The sequence below is a fragment of the Oncorhynchus mykiss genome, chromosome 10, assembly GCF_013265735.2.
Source record: "Oncorhynchus mykiss isolate Arlee chromosome 10, USDA_OmykA_1.1, whole genome shotgun sequence".
NCBI classification, from domain to species: Eukaryota; Metazoa; Chordata; class Actinopteri; order Salmoniformes; family Salmonidae; genus Oncorhynchus; species Oncorhynchus mykiss.
In genome coordinates, this window is record NC_048574.1 from 81160620 (window position 1) to 81183925 (window position 23306).

The window sequence follows — 23306 nt, forward strand, 5'->3', positions numbered from 1 at the left end:
TAATCTACCCTACTCTAATCTACTTTATTCCACCCTACTCTATTCTACTTTATTCTACCCTACTCTATTCTACTTTATTTTATTATATTCTACTCTACTCCACTTTATTCTATTATATTATATTCTACCCTACTCTACTCTACTTTATTCTACCCTACTATATTCTACCCTACTCTACTCTACTTTATTCTACCCTACTATATTATACCCTACTCTACTCTACTTTATTCTATTATATTATATTCTACCCTACTCTACTCTACTTTATTCTATTATATTATATTCTACCCTACTCTACTCTACTTTAATCTACTCTACTCTACTCCACTTTATTCTATTATATTGTATTCTACCCTACTCTACTCTACTTTATTCTACCCTACTATATTCTACCCTACTCTACTCTACTTTATTCTATTATATTATATTCTACCCTACACTACTGTACTTTATTCTACCCTACTATATTCTACCCTACTCTACTCTACTTTAATCTACCCTACTCTACTTTATTCTACCCTACTATATTCAACCCTACTCTATTCTACTTTAATCTACCCTACTTTATTCTACCCTACTCTATTCTACTTTATTCTACCCTACTCTATTCTACTTTATTCTACCCTACTCTATTCTACTATATTCTACCCTACTATATTCTACACTACTATATTCTACTTTAATACACCCTACTCTATTCTACTTTATTCTACCATACTCTATTCTACTTTATTCTACCCTACTCCACTATTATTTTCTACTCCTCTTTAATCTTCTTTATTCTATTCTACTCTACTTTATTCTATTCTACTCTACTTTAGTCTATTCTATTCTACCCTACTTTAATCTACTTTATTCTATTCTACTCTACTTTAGTCTATTCTATTCTACCCTACTTTAATCTACTTTATTCTATCTACTCTACTTTAGTCTATTCTATTCTACCCTACTTTAATCTACTTTATTCTATTCTACTCTACTTTAGTCTATTCTATTCTACCCTACTTCAATCTACTTTATTCTATTCTACTCTACTTTAGTCTATTCTATTCTACCCTACTTTAATCTACTTTATTCTATTCTACTCTACTTTAGTCTATTCTATTCTACCCTACTTTAATCTACTTTATTCTATTCTACTCTACTTTAGTCTATTCTATTCTACCCTACTTCAATCTACTTTATTCTATTCTACCCTACTATAATCTACTTTATTCTATTCTACTCTACTTTAGTCTATTCTATTCTACCCTACTTCAATCTACTTTATTCTATTCTACTCTACTTTAGTCTATTCTATTCTACCCTACTTTAATCTACTTTATTCTATTCTACTCTACTTTAGTCTATTCTATTCTACCCTACTTCAATCTACTTTATTCTATTCTACTCTACTTTAGTCTATTCTATTCTACCCTACTTCAATCTACTTTATTCTATTCTACTCTACTTTAGTCTATTCTATTCTACCCTACTTTAATCTACTTTATTCTATTCTACTCTACTTTAGTCTATTCTATTTTACCCTACTTTAATCTACTTTATTCTATTCTACTCTACTTTAGTCTATTCTATTCTACCCTACTTTAATCTACTTTATTCTATTCTACTCTACTTTAGTCTATTCTATTTTACCCTACTTTAATCTACTTTATTCTATCTACTCTTTTATATTCTACTACTAAGGTTCATCATAAGGATTCTCTGCTGCTTTCTAGGAATCAGTGACTTGATACTGTATCAATTTACTGTGTGAATCGGAACAAAACGATTCCATTGGATTCTGTGAGTTCCATAGTGATTCAGAGTCACGTTCAAACAATTCAAATCAGAACTGTGTCAAGTGACTCTGATTCGGAACCGGTGAGTCAAGACGACCCAGTTCCACTTTGCCTCAGGACAGAGAGGGGGAGAGAGCGACAGAGAGATGGGGAGAGAGAGAGAGAGAGAGAGAGAGAGAGAGAGAGAGACAAAGAGAGGGGTCAGACAGACATGTGTTTGCGTGAGTGTCGATTCCTAGAAGAGAGAGATGAAAAGAGCTGGAGTGTGGCAGAGATGGAGAGAAATGAAGGAGAAAGAGAGAGAGTGAAAGAGAGATGAGAGATGGAGGAGAGAGATGGAGAGAATAGGATGGAGGGAGAGATGGAGGAGAGAGATGGAGAGAGGAGAGAGGGAGAGATGGAGGAGAGAGGAGAGAGGGAGAGATGGAGGAGAGAGATGGAGAGAGGAGAGAGGGAGAGATGGAGGAGAGAGATGGAGAGATGGAGGAGAGTGGAGGGAGGGAGGGAGAGATGGAGGAGAGTGGAGGGAGGGAGAGATGGAGGAGAGAGATGGAGAGAGGAGAGAGGGAGAGATGGAGGAGAGAGATGGAGAGAGGAGAGAGGGAGAGATGGAGGAGAGAAATGGAGAGATGGAGGAGAGTGGAGGGAGGGAGGGAGAGATGGAGGAGAGTGGAGAGAGGGAGAGATGGAGGAGAGAGATGGAGAGAGGAGAGGGGGAGAGATGGAGGAGAGTGGAGGGAGGGAGAGATGGAGAGAAGAGAGAGGGAGAGATGGAGGAGAGATGGAGAGAGGAAGGAGGGAGAGATGGAGAGATGGAGAGTGGAGGGAGGGAGAGATGAAGGAGAGAGAGATGGAGAGAAATGAAGGAGAAAGAGAGAGAGTGAAAGAGAGATGGAGAGAGGAAGGAGGGAGAGATGGAGAGAGGAAGGGGGGAGAGATGGAGAGAGGAGAGATGGAGGAGAGAGATGGAGAGAGGAAGGAGGGAGAGATGGAGAGAGGAGAGATGGAGGAGAGAGATGGAGGAGAGGAGGACAGAGTGAATAATACTTTTAAATCAACAGGACCAAGGACAACCTACCCATTATACGATCATCAGCCCTGGGAGCAAGGTCACTAATCTGTCCATCTCTCTCTCTCTCAACTTCCTTTCTCTCTCCCTCACTCGCTTTCTCTTTATATATCTCCCTCTCTCTCAATCCCTCTCTCTCTCTCTAAATCCCTCTCTCTCCGCCACAGGTAGTCTACCTCCCAGCCAGCCGGACATCTGTTGTCTAGCAACTCCTTGACCAATCAGAGTGCTCTGAACTCCCCTCTCCTCTCCTCTCCTCTCCCCCTTCCCCTCTACTATTTTCTGCAGTGGGAACTAGCACTGCATGCAAATGGCTGTCCCTGGAGCACACACACACACACACACACACACACACACACACACACACACACACACACACACACACACACACACACACACACACACACACACACACACACACACACACACACACACACACACACACACACACACACAAAGCAAACACTAAAACCTCAACCTCATCCCTAATTTCTCTCTCTCTCACAGACACAGTTTATCCTTCTCTCTCTCTTTCTCGTTCTCTCTATCCATTTCTCTATCCATCTCTCTATCCATCTCTCTATCCATCTCTCTATCCCTCTCTCTATCCCTCTCTCTATCCATCTCTCTATCCATCTCTCTATCCATCTCTCTATCCCTCTCTCTATCCATCTCTCTATCCCTCTCTCTATCCATCTCTCTATCCATCTCTCTATCCATCTCTCTATCCATCTCTCTATCCCTCTCTCTATCCCTCTCTCTATCCCTCTCTCTATCCCTCTCTCTATCCCTCTCTCTATCCATCTCTCTTCCAATTTCTCTATCCATCTCTCTATCCCTCTCTCTATCCATCTCTCTATCCATTTCTCTATCCATCTCTCTATCCATCTCTCTATCCATCTCTCTATCCATTTCTCTTCCCATTTCTCTATCCATCTCTCTATCCAACACACTGTAGCAGACCAGACACTGTAACAAAACACCAAACTAAAGAAAATGGTCTGAATTTGGCGTAGACGGCACGTTTACCTACAAAATCATTGTGCGCCCATCCGAGACGGGTGGATTTACAATCATAGGATTATTGACAACATATCAACTATATTTACTCACCAAATGTTTATTGACCACATAAAAACATTTACACAATGAGCACTTGTTGATTCTCAAATACATCGTTACAGTTGTTGGTTAGCTAGTCGTGTCATTGTTGCTAGCTATCTGACCATTCAGTATCATAAAACCACAGTCTTGTCATTGATGCTAGCTATTTGACCATTCAGTATCATAATAACACCACAGTCTTGTCATTGTTGCTAGCTATCTGGCCATTCAGTATCATAACACCACAGTCTTGTCATTGATGCTAGCTATCTGACCATTCAGTATCATAATAACACCACAGTCTTGTCATTGATGCTAGCTATCTGACCATTCAGTATCATAATAACACCACAGTCTTGTCATTGATGCTAGCTATCTGACCATTCAGTATCATAATAACACCACAGTCTTGTCATTGATGCTAGCTATCTGACCATTCACATTCAGTATCAAAAAACCACAGTCTTGTCATTGATGCTAGCTATCTGACCATTCAGTATCATAACACCACAGTCTTGTCATTGTTGCTAGCTATCTGACCATTCAGTATCATAATAACACCACAGTCTTGTCATTGTTGCTAGCTATCTGACCATTCAGTATCATAATAACACCACAGTCTTGTCATTGTTGCTAGCTATCTGACCATTCAGTATCCTAAAACCACAGTCTTGTCATTGATGCTAGCTATCTGACCATTCAGTATCAAAAAACCACAGTCTTGTCATTGATGCTAGCTATCTGACCAGTATCCTAAAACCACAGTCTTGTCATTGATGCTAGCTATCTGACCATTCAGTATCAAAAAACCACAGTCTTGTCATTGATGCTAGCTATCTGACCATTCAGTATCATAATAACACCACAGTCTTGTCATTGATGCTAGCTATCTGACCATTCAGTATCAAAAAAACACAGTCTTGTCATTGATGCTAGCTATCTGACCATTCACATTCAGTATCATAAAACCACAGTCTTGTCATTGATGCTAGCTATCTGACCATTCAGTATCAAAAAAACACAGTCTTGTCATTGATGCTAGCTATCTGACCATTCACATTCAGTATCATAAAACCACAGTCTTGTCATTGTTGCTAGCTATCTGACCATTCACATTCAGTATCATAAAACCACAGTCTTGTCATTGATGCTAGCTATCTGACCATTCACATTCAGTATCATAAAACCACAGTCTTGTCATTGATGCTAGCTATCTGACCATTCACATTCAGTATCATAACACCACAGTCTTGTCATTGTTGCTAGCTATCTGACCATTCAGTATCATAATAACACCACAGTCTTGTCATTGTTGCTAGCTATCTGACCATTCAGTATCATAATAACAACACAGTCTTGTCATTGATGCTAGCTATCTGACCATTCACATTCAGTATCATAAAACCACAGTCTTGTCATTGATGCTAGCTATCTGACCATTCAGTATCATAACACCACAGTCTTGTCATTGTTGCTAGCTATCTGACCATTCAGTATCATAATAAAACCACAGTCTTGTCATTGTTGCTAGCTATCTGACCAGGAATAAACCACAAGAAAGGTTGTCAAGGAGACTTGAACCTGTGATATGCAATTTTCTGTGTGTGTGTATGTGTGTTTGACAGTAGGTTAACACAATGTGACTGTTTGAATGGAGTGTGTCTAGCTGTGCAGTTGGTTCCTCTAGTCTGGTAGTCAGCAAATCACACTACAGACAGAGAAACAATGGTGTTGTAGCCAACTCTCTGTGCCCTCTCCTCTCTCTCTCGCTCTGTATCTCTGTGCCCTCCCTCTCTCTCTGTATCTCTGCCCTCCCTCTCTCTCTGTATCTCTGCCCTCCCTCTCTCTGTGTATCTCTGCCCTCTCCCTCTCTCTCTGTATCTCTGCCCTCCCTCTCTCTGTGTATATATGTGCCCTCTCCCTCTCTCTCTGTATCTCTGTGCCCTCTCCCTCTCTCTGTGTATCTCTGTGCCCTCTCCCTCTCTCTGTGTATCTCTGTGCCCTCTCTCTCTCTCTGTGCCCTCTCCTCTCTCTCGGTGTATCTCTGTGCCCTCTCCCTCTTTCTCTGTATCTCTGTGCCCTCTCCCTCTCTCTCTCTGTATCTCTGTGCCCTCTCTCACTGTATCTCTGTGCCCTCTCCTTTTCTCTCTGTATCTCTGTGCCCTCTCCCTCTCTCTCTGTATCTCTGTGCCCTCTCCCTCTCTCTCTGTATCTCTGTGCCCTCTCCCTCTCTCTCTGTATCTCTGTGCCCTCTCCCTCTCTCTGTGTATCTCTGTGCCCTCTCTCTCTCTCGCTGTATCTCTGTACCCTCTCCCTCTCTCTCTCTCTGTATCTCTGTGCCCTCTCCTCTCTCTCTGTGCCCTCTCCTCTCTCTCTGTATCTCTGTGCCCTCTCCTCTCTGTATCTCTGTGCCCTCTCCTCTCTCTCTGTGCCCTCTCCTCTCTCTCTGTATCTCTGTGCCCTCTCCTCTCTCTCTGTGCCCTCTCCTCTCTCTCTGTATCTCTGTGCCCTCTCCTCTCTCTCTGTATCTCTGTGCCCTCTCCTCTCTCTCTCTCTGACCCTAAAGAATCTGTAGCAGCTGCCTCAAGAACCGAAACTGGGGAAACGTAGGATGACACACACAGACTGCTATAGGTCACACAGTGAGAAGGAGAGACAGAGAGGAGAGGAGAGGAGAGCAGAGCAGAGGAGAGAGAGGAGAGTAGAGAGGAGAGTGAGAGAGGAGAGAGAGGAGAGTGAGAGAGAGGAGAGAGAGAGAGCAGGAGACAGAGACAGAGAGACAGAGAAAGAGAGAGAAAGATAGAGAGAGGACGAGAGATCTAATCAAATCAACGTTTATTTGTCACGTGCGACGAATACAACAGGTTACACCTTACAGGTTCACCTTACAGTGAAATGCTTACTTACAGGCTCTAACCAATGGTGTGAGAGTGAGAGAGAGTGAGAGACAGACAGACAGACAGACAGACAGACAGACAGACAGACAGACAGACAGACAGACAGACAGACAGACAGACAGACAGACAGAGAGAAAGAGACAGAGAGAGAGAGACAGAGAGAGAGAGATAGAGAGAGAGAGAGACAGACAGACTTTCTCTAATTAAGGGTGCCCTAGCTCTCTTCCTCCTCAGAGTCTGCTGCCCTAGTTAGTCACACACACACATAGACTAACAGTCACGTTCTCCACAGCTTTTTCCCATAATGCAGTTCAACAGGCAGTTCTCGCCAGACAGGTGAACAGACAATGAGCTGTTTGTGTGTGTGTGTGAGAGAGAGTATTTGGAACCAAAGACTGATCACCCCAATCCACAAAAAAAGAAGACAAATTTAACCCCAATAACTACCGTGGGATTTGCATCAACAGCAACAGCAACCTTGGGAAAATCCTCTGCATTATCATTAACAGGAGACTTGTACACTTCCTCAGTGAAAACAATGTACTGAGCAAATGTCAAATTGGGTGCCAAGCCAAATTTCTTCAGCCTCCTGAAGTTGAAGAAGCGCTGTTGCACCTTCTTCACCACACTGTCTGTGTGGGTGGACCATTTCGGTTTGTCAGTGATGTGTAAGCCGAGGAACTTTCCACCTTCTCCCTTCGATGTGGATAGGGGGTTTTCTAAAGTCTACGATCAGAATAACTGTTTGTCGCCTTGCTATGGTTAAATTAAATGCAGTAGTTTGCGCTTTCAGTTTTGCGCGAATGCTTCCATCTATTCACGGTTTCTGGTTTTGGTAGGTTTTAATAGTCACAGTGGGAACAACATCCCCTGTACACTTCCTGATGAACTCAGCCACTGGTTTTAATAGTCACAGTGGGAACAACATCCCCTGTACACTTCCTGATGAACTAAGCCACTGGTTTTAATAGTCACAGTGGGAACAACATCCCCTATACACTTCCTGATGAACTCAGCCACTGGTTTTAATAGTCACAGTGGGAACAACATCCCCTGTACACTTCCTGATGAACTCAGCCACTGGTTTTAATAGTCACAGTGGGAACAACATCCCCTTACACACTTCCTGATGAACTCAGCCACTGGTTTTAATAGTCACAGTGGGAACAACATCCCCTGTACACTTCCTGATGAACTCAGCCACTGGTTTTAATAGTCACAGTGGGAACAACATCCCCTGTACACTTTCTGATGAACTCAGCCACTGGTTTTAATAGTCACAGTGGGAACAACATCCCCTGTACACTTCCTGATAAACTAAGACCGTGTATTCGTTGATATTATTCTCAGAGGCCACCCAAAAAACATATCCCAGTCCACATGATCAAAACAATCTTGAAGCATGGATTCCGATTGGTCAGACCAGCGTTGAATAGTCCATAGCGCAGGTACTTCCTGTTTGAGTTCATGCCTATAGGAAGGGAGTCTTCTTATGGGAATGTGTCTGTAACTATTACATGTCCCCTCTGAGGTTGCCCTTATCTTGACCTAGTATATGACCTAGGACCTAAGAGGCTCACTATTACATGTCCCCTCTGAGGTTGCCCTTATCTTGACCTTTTTTTTATTTTTTATTTTACCTTTATTTAACTAGGCAAGTCAGTTAAGAACAAATTCTTATTTTCAATGACGGCCTAGGAACAGGAACTGCCTGTTCAGGGGCAGAACGACAGATTTGTACCTTGTCAGCTCGGGGGTTTGAACTTGCAACCTTCCAGTTACTAGTCCAACGCTCTAACCACTAGGCTACCCTGCCGCCCCTAGTATATGACCTAGTATATGACCTAAGACCTAGGAGGCTCACTATTGTATGTCTCCTCTGAGGTTGGCCTTATCTTGATCTAGTATATGACCTAAGACCTAAGAGGCTCAGTGTTGTATGTCCCCTCTGAGGTTGCCCTTATCTTGACCTAGTATATGACCTAGGACCTAGGAGGGTCACTATTGTATGTCCCCTCTAAGGTTGCCCTTATCTTGACCTAGTATATGACCTAGGAGGCTCACTGTTGTATGTCCCCTCTGAGGTTGCCCTTATCTTGATTTAGTATATGGCCTAGAAGGCTCAGTGCCTTTTCTGATCTTGTCCAGGATTGTCCAGTATTTGAGGAGTATCTAGAATTGACAATTGATATATGCCATTGGATGAGGTAATGTTGTTGTCCTAAGTGGTACCAAGAACGAGATTAGAACTTCGTTTAGGAGATCAGACTGAACGATAATTTATAGCTAATGCTGTCTGGCTATGGGATACTCCTCTCTCAAGTAAAGTCTTCCTTTGTAATGTTCCTAATATCTGTTATTTGTCATGTGAGTTGAGAGGGGTGTGTCTTGGCTATAAATGACACTAAGAATTGTTTTGTAAGCACTCTCAGAGAATTTATTTATAGACACTGAATTGATCTGAGAGTCAAAAAAGGGCAATGGTGAAGCTCATATATAATTAAAGATGGACTTTATGATAACTCTGACTTGTGTGTGGTTTGCTCTCTCATGATTTGATAATACAGGAAATTTCCACGACACGTTTTCCTCAGGATATGTGGTTTCCGGTAGCGTTTTCCTCAGGATATGTGGTTTCCGGTAGCGTTTTCCTCAGGATATGTGGTTTCCGGTAGCGTTTTCCTCAGGATATGTGGTTTCCGGTACGGTTTTCCTCAGGATATGTGGTTTCCAGTAGCGTTTTCCTCAGGATATGTGGTTTCCAGTAGCGTTTTCCTCAGGATATGTGGTTTCCGGTAGCGTTTTCCTCAGGGTATGTGGTTTCCAGTAGCGTTTTCCTCAGGATATGTGGTTTCCGGTAGCGTTTTCCTCAGGATATGTGGTTTCCGGTAACGTTTTCCTCAGGATATGTGGTTTCCGGTAGCGTTTTCATCAGGATATGTGGTTTCCGGTAGCGTTTTCCTCAGGATATGTGGTTTCCAGTAGCGTTTTCCTAAGGATGTGTGGTTTCCAGTAGCGTTTTCCTCAGGATATGTGGTTTCCAGTAGCGTTTTCCTCAGGATATGTGGTTTCCGGTAGCGTTTTCCTCAGGATATGTGGTTTCCAGTAGCGTTTTCCTCAGGATATGTGGTTTCCAGTAGCGTTTTCATCGGGATATGTGGTTTCCAGTAGCATTTTCCTCAGGATATGTGGTTTCCAGTAGCGTTTTCCTCAGGATATGTGGTTTCCGGTAGCGTTTTCCTCAGGATATGTGGTTTCCGGTAGCGTTTTCCTCAGGATATGTGGTTTCCGGTAGCGTTTTCCTCAGGATATGTGGTTTCCGGTAGCGTTTTCCTCATATTTTCTTTGTTGAAGTCCACAGCTACAATAAATGCGGCCTCAGGATATGTTGTTTCCAGTTTGCATAGAGTCCAGTGTAGTTCTTCGAGGGCCGTTGTGGTATCGGCTCGAGGGGGAATATACACGGCTGGGATTCTAGTTCGGGTGAACAAAAGACCTCGAGTTTCTGCATGTTGTTACAATCACACCATGAGAAGTTAATCATGAAACATACACCACCGCCCTTCTTCTTCTTTTTTTGGATCAGCCTCTGGAATCAGTCCATGTGTGTGTGTGTGTGTGTGTGTGTGTGTGTGTGTGTGTGTGTGTGTGTGTGTTTGTCTGTGTGTTTGTCTGTGTGTGAGTCCAGCCCTCAGGAAGGTTTGCCAGCAGCTACAATTACAGTGATATATGTGAAAGAACTGGGTCGACTTCTCTAGAGATCTGTCCCTGAGACTACAAGACCAGCCAAATCCCTGGGTCTACAAACACACATACACACGCTGAACACACGGAAGGGTACACACGCATGAACGAATGGACACACGCACACACATGTTCATACGCACGGATACACTGAACATGCAAGCACACAAAAACACTCTGACAGAACACACACACACACACATGGATGAACGGATGCTGAATTCACACACACACACACACACACACACACACACACACACACACACACACACACACACACACACACACACACACACACACACACACACACACACACACACACACACACACACACACACACACACACACACACCACACCACACCACACCACACCACACCACACCACACCACACCACACCACACCACACCACACCACACCACACCAAGAAAACAGTAATCTTGGTTAACCCAGAACTAAAGTCTCTGGTCAGGCATCATACCAAGAAGACAGTCATCTTGGGTTAATAACCAAGAACTAAAATCTCTGGTCAGACACCACACCAAGAAAACAGACATCTTGGTTAATCCAGAACTAAAGTCTCTGGTCAGACATCACACCAAGAAAACAGTAATCTTGGTTCACCCAGAACTAAAGCCTCTGGTCAGACATCCCACCAAAAAAACAGTCATCTTGGTTCACCCAGAACTAAAGTCTATGGTCAGACATCCCACCAAGAAAACAGTCATCTTGGTTCACCCAGAACTAAAGCCTCTGGTCAGACATCACACCAAGAAAACAGTCATCTTGGTTCACCCAGAACTAAAGCCTCTGGTCAGACATCACACCAAGAAAACAGTCATCTTGGTTAACCCAAGACTAAAGCCTTTGGTCAGACATCCCACCAAGAAAACAGTCATCTTGGTTAACCCAAGACTAAAGTCTCTGATCATAACATAACATGTTAAGAGATGACGAGACGTTAGAACGAGGACCAGAACCAGAACGAGGAGCTCCACCCTCTCTCTATACCGGTTACGGAGATGAAGAGATGTTAGAACCTGGATCAGAACCAGAACGGGAAGCTCCACCCTCTCTCTATACCGGTTACGGAGATGAAGAGACGTTAGAACGAGGATCAGAAACAGAACGAGGAGCTCCACCCTCTCTCTATACAGGTTACGGGGATGAAGAGACGTTAGAACGAGAATCAGAACCAGAACGAGGAGCTCCACCCTCTCTCTATACCGGTTACGGAGATGAAGAGACGTTAGAACCAGGATCAGAACCAGAACGAGGAGCTCCACCCTCTCTCTATACCGGTTACGGAGATGAAGAGACGTTAGAACCAGGATCAGAACCAGAACGAGGAGCTCCACCCTCTCTCTATACCGGTTACGGAGATGAAGAGACGTTAGAACGAGGATCAGAACCAGAACGGGAAGCTCCACCCTCTCTCTATACCGGTTACGGAGATGAAGAGACGTTAGAACGAGGATCAGAACCAGAACGAGGAGCTCCACCCTCTCTCTATACCGGTTACGGAGATGAAGAGATGTTAGAACCTGGATCAGAACCAGAACGGGAAGCTCCACCCTCTCTCTATACCGGTTACGGAGATGAAGAGACGTTAGAACCAGGATCAGAACCAGAACGAGGAGCTCCACCCTCTCTCTATACCGGTTACGGAGATGAAGAGATGTTAGAACGAGAATCAGAACCAGAACGAGGAGCTCCACCCTCTCTCTATACCGGTTACGGAGATGAAGAGATGTTAGAACCTGGATCAGAACCAGAACGGGAAGCTCCACCCTCTCTCTATACCAGTTACGGAGATGAAGAGACGTTAGAACGAGGACCAGACCAGAACGAGGAGCTCCACCCTCTCTCTATACCGGTTACGGAGATGAAGAGACGTTAGAACCAGGATCAGAACCAGAACGAGGAGCTCCACCCTCTCTCTATACCGGTTACGGAGATGAAGAGACGTTAGAACCAGGATCAGAACCAGAACGAGGAGCTCCACCCTCTCTCTATACCGGTACCGGTTACGGGGCTGAATGTCCTCTCCCAAATTCAAAAGATTCTAACACATGCAAAATGTGTCCAAAGCAGCAGAACTAATGCTGTTGGTTATCTCATTCATCCTGTTGGTTTATCTCATGCATCCTGTTGGTTATCTCATGCATCCTGTTGGTTATCTCATTCATCCTGTTGGGTTATCTCATTCATCCTGTTGGTTTATCTCCTGCATCCTGTTGGTTTATCTCATTCATCCTGTTGGTTTATCTCATGCATCCTGTTGGTTATCTCATTCATTCTGTTGGGTTATCTCATTCATCCTGTTGGTTTATCTCATTCATCCTGTTGGTTTATCTCATGCATCCTGTTGGTTATCTCATGCATCCTGTTGGGTTATCTCATGCATTCTGTTGGTTTATCTCATGCATCCTGTTGGTTATCTCATGCATCCTGTTGGTTATCTCATTCATCCTGTTGGTTATCTCATTCATCCTGTTGGTTATCTCATGCATCCTGTTGGTTATCTCATGCATCCTGTCGGTTGTCTCACGCATCCTGTTGGTTTATCTCATGCATCCTGTTGGTTATCTCATGCTTCCTGTCGGTTATCTCATGCATCCTGTTGGTTATCTCATTCATCCTGTTGGTTTATCTCATGCATCCTGTTGGTTATCTCATGCATCCTGTTGGTTATCTCATTCATCCTGTTGGTTATCTCATTCATCCTGTTGGTTTATCTCATTCATCCTGTTGGTTATCTCATTCATCCTGTTGGTTATCTCATTCATCCTGTTGGTTTATCTCCTGCATCCTGTTGGTTATCTCATGCATCCTGTCGGTTGTCTCATGCATCCTGTTGGTTATCTCATTCATCCTGTTGGTTTATCTCATGCATCCTGTTGGTTATCTCATTCATCCTGTTGGTTATCTCATTCATCCTGTTGGTTTATCTCCTGCATCCTGTTGGTTATCTCATGCATCCTGTCGGTTGTCTCATGCATCCTGTTGGTCATCTCATTCATCCTGTTGGTTATCTCATTCATCCTGTTGGTTATCTCATTCATCCTGTTGGTTTATCTCCTGCATCCTGTTGGTTATCTCATGCATCCTGTCGGTTGTCTCATGCATCCTGTTGGTTATCTCATTCATCCTGTTGGTTTATCTCATGCATCCTGTTGGTTATCTCATTCATCCTGTTGGTTATCTCATTCATCCTGTTGGTTTATCTCCTGCATCCTGTTGGTTATCTCATGCATCCTGTCGGTTGTCTCATGCATCCTGTTGGTTATCTCATTCATCCTGTTGGTTTATCTCCTGCATCCTGTTGGTTATCTCATGCATCCTGTTGGTTATCTCATTCATCCTGTTGGTTATCTCCTGCATCCTGTTGGTTTATCTTATGCATCCTGTTGGTTTATCTCATGCATCCTGTTGGTTATCTCCTGCATCCTGTTGGTTATCTCATGCATCCTGTTGGTTATCTCCTGCATCCTGTTGGTTGTCTCATGCATCCTGTTGGTTTATCTCATTCATCCTGTTGGTTTATCTCATGCATCCTGTTGGTTATCTCTATCTTCCTGTTGGGTTATCTCATTCATCCTGTTGGTTTATCTCATTCATCCTGTTGGTTTATCTCATGCATCCTGTTGGTTATCTCATGCATCCTGTCGGTTATCTCATTCATCCTGTTGGTTATCTCCTGCATCCTGTTGGTTATCTCATGCATCCTGTCGGTTATCTCAAGCATTCTGTTGGTTTATCTCATGCATCCTGTTGGTTATCTCATGCATCCTGTTGGTTATCTCATTCATCCTGTTGGTTATCTCATTCATCCTGTTGGTTATCTCATGCATCCTGTTGGTTATCTCATGCATCCTGTCGGTTGTCTCATGCATCCTGTTGGTTTATCTCATGCATCCTGTTGGTTATCTCATGCTTCCTGTCGGTTATCTCATGCATCCTGTTGGTTATCTCATTCATCCTGTTGGTTTATCTCATGCATCCTGTTGGTTATCTCATGCATCCTGTTGGTTATCTCATTCATCCTGTTGGTTATCTAATTCATCCTGTTGGTTTATCTCATTCATCCTGTTGGTTATCTCATTCATCCTGTTGGTTATCTCATTCATCCTGTTGGTTTATCTCCTGCATCCTGTTGGTTATCTCATGCATCCTGTCGGTTGTCTCATGCATCCTGTTGGTTATCTCATTCATCCTGTTGGTTTATCTCATTCATCCTGTTGGTTATCTCATTCATCCTGTTGGTTTATCTCCTGCATCCTGTTGGTTATCTCATGCATCCTGTTGGTTTATCTCCTGCATCCTGTTGGTTATCTCATGCATCCTGTCGGTTGTCTCATGCATCCTGTTGGTTATCTCATTCATCCTGTTGGTTTATCTCCTGCATCCTGTTGGTTATCTCATGCATCCTGTTGGTTATCTCATTCATCCTGTTGGTTATCTCATGCATCCTGTTGGTTATCTCATTCATCCTGTTGGTTATCTCATGCATCTTGTTGGTTATCTCATGCATCCTGTTGGTTGTCTCATGCATCCTGTTGGTTATCTCATTCATCCTGTTGGTTTATCTCATGCATCCTGTTGGTTTATCTCATGCATCCTGTTGGTTATCTCATTCATCCTGTTGGTTATCTCATGCATCCTGTTGGTTATCTCATGCATCCTGTTGGTTATCTCATGCATCCTGTTGGTTTATCTCATGCATCCTGTTGGTTATCTCATTCATCCTGTTGGTTATCTCCTGCATCCTGTTGGTTTATCTCATGCATCCTGTTGGTTATCTCATTCATCCTGTTGGTTATCTCCTGCATCCTGTTGGTTTATCTTATGCATCCTGTTGGTTTATCTCATGCATCCTGTTGGTTATCTCCTGCATCCTGTTGGTTTATCTCATTCATCCTGTTGGTTTATCTCATGCATCCTGTTGGTTATCTCATGCATCCTGTTGGTTATCTCATTCATCCTGTTTGTTGTCTCATGCATCCTGTCGGTAATCTCATGCATCCTGTTGGTTTATCTCATGCATCCTGTTGGTTATCTCATGCATCCTGTTGGTTTATCTCATGCATCCTGTTGGTTATCTCATTCATCCTGTTGGTTATCTCATTCATCCTGTTGGTTTATCTCATTTATCCTGTTGGTTATCTCATTCATCCTGTTGGTTATCTCATTCATCCTGTTGGTTATCTCATTCATCCTGTTGGTTTATCTCATGCATCCTGTTGGTTATCTCAATCATCCTGTTGGTTATCTCATTCATCCTGTTGGTTTATCTCATTTATCCTGTTGGTTATCTCATGCATCCTGTTGGTTTATCTCATGCATCCTGTTTGTTGTCTCATGCATCCTGTCGGTTGTCTCATGCATCCTGTTGGTTATCTCATTCATCCTGTTGGTTATCTCCTGCATCCTGTTGGTTTATCTCATGCATCCTGTTGGTTATCTCATGCATCCTGTTGGTTATCTCATTCATCCTGTTGGTTATCTCATTCATCCTGTTGGTTATCTCATGCATCCTGTTGGTTATCTCATTCATCCTGTTGGTTTATCTCATGCATCCTGTTGGTTATCTCATTCATCCTGTTGGTTATCTCCTGCATCCTGTTGGTTTATCTCATGCATCCTGTTGGTTATCTCATGCATCCTGTCGGTTTATCTCATGCATCCTGTTGGTTATCTCATGCATCCTGTCGGTTTATCTCATGCATCCTGTCGGTTGTCTCATGCATCCTGTCGGTTGTCTCATACATCCTGTCGGTTGTCTCATGCATCCTGTTGGTTGTCTCATGCATCCTGTCGGTTGTCTCATATATCCTGTCGGTTGTCTCATACATCCTGTCGGTTGTCTCATGCATCCTGTCAGTTATCTCATACATCCTGTCGGTTGTCTCATGCATCCTGTTGTATCCTGACAGATCTACGGTTAATTTATGTTGACGGAATATTAACAACAAACAGATAGACAATCTGAAGACACTGAAACATACCTGGAGAAACACACACACACTCAATTTCAATTTAAGGGGCTTTATTGGCATGGGAAACATATGTTGAACATTGCCAAAACAAGTGAAATAAACAATATAACATTTAAATAAACAATATAAAATTAACAGTAAATATTACACTCAGAAAAGTTCCAATGGAACAGAGACATTTCAAATGTCATATTGTGTCTATATTCAGTGTTGTAGCGATGTGCAAATAGTTCAAGTACAGATAAATAAACATAAATATGGGTTGTATTTACAATGGTGTTTGTTCTTCACTGGTTGCCCTTTTCTTGTGGCAACAGGTCACAAACCTTGCTGCTGTGATGGCACACTGTGGAATTTCACCCAGTAGATATGGGAGTTTATCAAATCTCTCTGTCTCTCTCTCTCTCTCTCTCTCTCTCTCTCTCTCTCTCTCTCTCTCTCTCTCTCACACACAAGGCCATTTGAGGTCTGCTCTGTCTGCCTCTCCGTATCTCTGTCTATCTTTCTGTGTATCTCTCCTCTCTCTACCTCTGTCTCTGTCCCACTCCCTCCCTCCGTCTCTCTCCTCTCTCTCCCTCTGTCTCTGTCCCCCTCCCTCCCTCCCTCCCTCCATCTCTCTCTCTTTTTTTGTCTTTCTCACACTCTCTGTCGCTCTCTTTGTCTCTCAGCTCCCTATTGACAACAGTCCATTTGAGGTCTGTGTGTGTGTGTGTGTGTGTGTGTGTGTGTGTGTGTGTGTGTGTGTGTGTGTGTGTGTGTGTGTGTGTGTGTGTGTGTGTGTGTGTGTGTGTGTGTGTGTGTGTGTGTGTGTGTGTGTGTGCATATGTGTATGTGTTACCTACCTCTGGCAGACAATTTCTTGGTGTTTATGATTTTGGCAGCAAATTCCTGACCAGACGAGATCCTGAGACATCTCTTCACCACAGAGAACGCTCCCCTGAAAACACACCACACACACACACACACCATAAACATAAAGGGGAATACAAAAAGACAAAGAGAGAGACACAGAGAGAGAGCGAGAGTGAGGGAGAGAGAGAGACAGAGATACAGAGGAGAGACAGAGACAGAGAGAGAGCAGAGATACAGAGGAGAGACACAGAGACAGAGAAAGGGGAGAGATACAGAGAGAGACAGATAGAGAGACAGAGAGAGAGAGAGAGACAGAGAGACAGAGAGACAGAGAGACAGAGAGAGAGATAGAGAGAGAGACAGAGAGAAAGAGACAGAGACAGATAGAGACAGAGATAGAGACAGAGAGACAGAGAGAGAGAGAGAGAGAGAGAGACAGAGAGAGAGAGAGAGAGAGAGACAGAGAGAGAGAGAGAGAGAGAGAGGCAGAGAGAGAGAGAGAGAGAGACAGAGAGAGAGAGAGAGAGAGAGAGAGAGAGAGAGAGAGAGAGAGAGAGACAGAGAGAGAGAGAGAGAGAGAGGCAGAGAGAGAGAGAGAGAGACAGAGAGAGAGAGAGAGAGAGAGACAGAGAGAGAGAAGAGTCTGCAGGCTGCTGTATATTCTGACAACAGGGTGAAAGGCAAACTGCAGACAAACATCAATACAGACAAACTTTACACACACACACACACACACACACACACACACACAAACACACACACACACACACACGGTGGCTGTCCAGGGGAATGTCACCATCTCGAAACGAGGTCCACTGTCGCATTACCATGCGTGTATGTCACACACACACACGTTGACGTCTGTTTCGTGTGTCAATGTGGATAATATGATTAGCTATAGTTTACAATCCACTGATGAACATGCGGACGATGAACAGACAGAGGTGTGTGTGTGTGTGTCTGTGTGTGTGTCTCGGATTGGACTCTACAGCCAGAAAAAAAAAATCACTGCTAACTCAGAAATGGACCACCATAAGAGATGGACTATATAAGAGATGGACTATATAAGAGATGGTCTATATAAGAGATGGACTATATAAGAGATGGACTATATAAGAGATGGACTATATAAGAGATGGACTATATAAGAGATGGACTATATAAGAGATGGACTATATAAGAGATGGACTATATAAGAGATGGACTATATAAGAGATGGTCTATATAAGAGATGGACTATATAAGAGATGGACTATATAAGAGATGGACTATATAAGAGATGGACTATATAAGAGATGGACTATATAAGAGATGGACTATATAAGAGATGGGCCACCATAAGAGATGGACTATATAAGAGATGGTCTATATAAGAGATGGTCTATATAAGAGATGGCCTATATAAGAGATGGACTACCATAAGAGATGGTCTATATAAGACATGGTCTATATAAGAGATGGACTATATAAGAGATGGACTATATAAGAGATGGTCTATATAAGAGATGGACTATATAAGAGATGGGCAACCATAAGAGATGGACTATATAAGAGATGGTCTATATAAGAGATGGTCTATATAAGAGATGGTCTATATAAGAGATGGACTATATAAGAGATGGACTATATAAGAGATGGTCTAATTAAGAGATGGACTATATAAGAGATGGACTATATAAGAGATGGACTATATAAGAGATGGACTATATAAGAGATGGGCCACCATAAGAGATGGACTATATAAGAGATGGTCTATATAAGAGATGGTCTATATAAGAGATGGCCTATATAAGAGATGGACTACCATAAGAGATGGTCTATATAAGAGATGGTCTATATAAGAGATGGACTATATAAGAGATGGACTATATAAGAGATGGTCTATATAAGAGATGGACTATATAAGAGATGGGCAACCATAAGAGATGGACTATATAAGAGATGGACTATATAAGAGATAAGAGATGGACTATATAAGAGATGGACTATATAAGAGATGGACTATATAAGAGATGGACTATATAAGAGATGGACTATATAAGAGATGGTCTATATAAGAGATGGTCTATATAAGAGATGGACTATATAAGAGATGGACTATATAAGACATGGTCTATATAAGAGATGGACTATATAAGAGATGGGCAACCATAAGAGATGGACTATATAAGAGATGGACTATATAAGAGATGGACTATATAAGAGATGGGCAACCATAAGAGATGGACTATATAAGAGATGGACTATATAAGAGATAAGAGATGGACTATATAAGAGATGGACTATATAAGAGATAAGAGATGGACTATATAAGAGATGGACTATATAAGAGATGGACTATATAAGAGATGGACCACCATCAGGAAGTGTAAATAAATATAAACTATAGAGAGGATGAGGGAATAATATATATTGACAAGGCCAGGTCAACTATGATAGGCTGTAGGAAGGCTAGACAAGGCCAAGTCAACTCTGATAGGCTATAGGAATGCTTGACAAGGCCAGGTCAACTATGATAGGCTGTATGGTAGGCTATAGGAAGGCTAGACAAGGCCAGGTCAACTATGATAGGCTATAGGAAGGCTAGACAAGGCCAAGTCAACTCTGATAGGCTATAGGAATGCTTGACAAGGCCAGGTCAACTATGATAGGCTGTAGGAAGGCTAGACAAGGCCAAGTCAACTATGATAGGCTATAGGAATGCTTGACAAGGCCAGGTCAACTATGATAGGCTATAGGAAGGCTAGACAAGGCCAGGTCAACTATGATAGGCTATAGGAAGGCTAGACAAGGCCAAGTCAACTATGATAGGCTGTAGGAAGGCTAGACAAGGCCAGGTCAACTATGATAGGCTATAGGAAGGCTAGACAAGGCCAAGTCAACTATGATAGGCTATAGGAATGCTTGACAAGGCCAGGTCAACTATGATAGGCTAAAGGAAGGCTAGACAAGGCCAGGTTACCTATGACAGGCTATAGGAATGGTTGACAAGGCCAGGTCAACTATGATAGGCTATAGGAATGCTTGACAAGGCCAGGTCAACTATGATAGGCTATAGGAATGCTTGACAAGGCCAGGTCAACTATGGTAGGCTGTATGGTAGGCTATAGGAAGGCTAGACAAGGCCAGGTCAACTATGATAGGCTATAGGAAGGCTAGACAAGGCCAAGTCAACTATGATAGGCTATAGGAATGCTTGACAAGGCCAGGTCAACTATGATAGGCTATAGGAAGGCTAGACAAGGCCAGGTCAACTATGATAGGCTATAGGAAGGCTAGACAAGGCCAAGTCAACTATGATAGGCTATAGGAATGCTTGACAAGGCCAGGTCAACTATGATAAGCTATAGGAAGGCTAGACAAGGCCAGGTCAACTATGATAGGCTATAGGAAGGCTAGACAAGGCCAGGTCAACTATGATAGGCTATAGGAAGGCTAGACAAGGCCAGGTCAACTATGATAGGCTATAGGAATGCTTGAAAAGGCCAGGTCAACTATGATAGGCTATAGGAAGGCTAGACAAGGCCAGGTCAACTATGATAGGCTATAGGAATGGTTAACAAGGCCAGGTCAACTATGATAGGCTATAGAAAGGCTAGACAAGGCCAGGTCAACTATGATAGGCTATAGGAATGCTTGACAAGGCCAGGTCAACTGTGATAGGCTATAGGAAGGCTTGAAAAGGCCAGGTCAACTATGATAGGCTATAGGAATGCTTGACAAGGCCAGGTCAAATATGATAGGCTATAGGAAGGCTAGACAAGGCCAGGTCAACTATGATAGGCTATAGGAATGCTTGACAAGGCCAGGTCAACTATGATAGGCTATAGGAAGGCTAGACAAGGCCAGGTCAACTATGATAGGCTATAGGAAGGCTAGACAAGGCCAGGCCAACTATGATAGGCTATAGGAAGGCTAGACAAGGCCAGGTCAACTATGATAGGCTATAGGAATGCTAGACAAGGCCAGGTCAACTATGATAGGCTATAGGAATGCTTGACAAGGCCAGGTCAACTATGATAGGCTATAGGAAGGCTAGACAAGGCCAGGTCAACTATGATAGGCTATAGGAAGGCTAGACAAGGCCAGGTCAACTATGATAGACTATAGGAATGGTTGACAAGGCCAGGTCAACTATGATAGGCAATAGGAAGGCTAGACAAGGCCAGGTCAACTATGATAGGCTATAGGAATGCTTGACAAGGCCAAGTCAACTGTGATAGGCTATAGGAAGGCTTGACATTTTGATCCAATCCCGTATGGCATCCAGAGAGCTATGAAAAAATAATTTTGTCGGTCTATGTAGCCTATTCACATATGAACCGAAGGTCGCGTGCACACGCGCGCACACACACTCACACACAGTGCCCTATCCACGTCCTAAACGAAGGTAGGAGCAGCAGCATAACCTGGCTATTACATGATAACAAGAAGGACACTTGCTACCGGATAACAAATAACATCAATGACAATCCAAACATGCACGAGACAATCCAAACATGCACGAGACAATCCAAACATGCACGCTTACTTCCCCAGCTCCTCGAAAAGCTGGAATTCATCGGTGAATCTCGTGCAAATCGTTAGCGCCATCCTGAAAGCGACGGCAGTGTAGCAGACCGTAGACGCGATAGAGATGGATGTAATGCGCCCACTAGATCCACACTAGCGTTGTCGTTGACTTCACCACCAGCTCTTTACCGCACGAACGAATAGATAGAAAGCTGGAAAAAAACAGCGCAGAACAAGGCGAATCATACAGCGATGGCTTCTGTACAACAGCCCTGGCTCGACTGAAGAGAAGAAGAACGCTCTGCCGCAGCGACAGAACGGAAGACGCACCACTAGTCCAGTCACCAAACGCTGTCTGCCGCGAAGGACGATTGTTAAACCTAAATTCCTTTCTTTTTTTTTTGCAACGACAACAGCGTTATTGGGAGGATTTAGGACAGTGGATCTGGTGTATGCAGCTCACAGAGCGGAGACGCTGCATTTTGTCTGCATTTCTAGCTGTCTGTCCGTCTATAGCGCGTCCCCTCGTTTTGCCACTGAGGTGTGCGTGTGTGATCGTCACTAGTTACCACAGCCACAAAGTATAATTATGGCTAAACCCGCATATATCTACAATTTATCTTCTTAAAATTTGATTTATAACCTAACCTCAACCCTAACCAAAACCACACTGCCAATCTTGACTTTGTGGCTGTGGTACATTGACAACCCCTCCCACAGGCTCTGCGATCAGCCCCTCTACCCACGTCATCCTTATACTTAAAATACTATCGCCTTCAATAATAATAATAATAATAGTGACGATGGTGACGATAGTGATAACACGTTATTATATTAAGACATAATACATCGTGTGAATAAACTGTTATTATTCATCTATGATCATATCTGATTGGTGCGGCAGGTAGCCTAGTGTTTAGAACGTTTGACTAGTAACTCAACAGTTGCTAGAGCGGATCCCCGGAACAGACAAGGTAAAAAAAATCTGTCGTTCTAAACAGGGCAGTTAGGCCGTCGTTGTACATAAGAATTTGTTCTTAACTGGCTTGCCGAGTTAAATAAAGTTTAAATAAATAAAATACATAATCAATAAACTGTTATTTGTGTGTTTAATGGTTCTTCTATTCTTGTGGGGGATCTTAATGTCCCAACAAGGAAATGTGTCCTTCATGGGGACATTTCCCACATCCCCCATGAGGACATTTCCCACATCCCCCATGAGGACATTTCCCACATCCCCCTTGAGGACAAATGCTGTTTTAAACAAAAGGGTTAGGTTTAGAGTTAAGTTTAGGGTAAGAGGTTAGTTTTAGAGTTAAGTTTAGGGTAAGAGGTTAGTTTTAGAGTTAA

General features: G+C 43.0%; 1 protein-coding gene across 7 annotated transcripts in view; it reads right to left on the reverse strand.

The window, feature by feature from the left end:
- The window catches only part of LOC118936807 (calcium/calmodulin-dependent protein kinase type II delta chain), a 108248-nt gene extending 85698 nt beyond the window's left edge, over positions 1–22550 (reverse strand). For 2 of the 7 annotated variants that reach the window (XM_036934166.1, XM_036934164.1), the window contains exons 1-2: positions 21976–22550; positions 17435–17529 (exon numbers count right to left, since the gene is read on the reverse strand). In XM_036934166.1, coding sequence (XP_036790061.1) covers positions 17435–17529; positions 21976–22037 — 157 coding nt within the window. In that variant the 5' untranslated portion in view covers positions 22038–22550. Of the gene's footprint in view, positions 1–2859; positions 2963–17434; positions 17530–21975 lie in introns of those variants that run through there. The other 5 variants (XM_036934163.1, XM_036934165.1, XM_036934167.1 and 2 more) reach the window with 5 other exon arrangements.
- Positions 22551–23306: the final 756 nt, after the last annotated feature.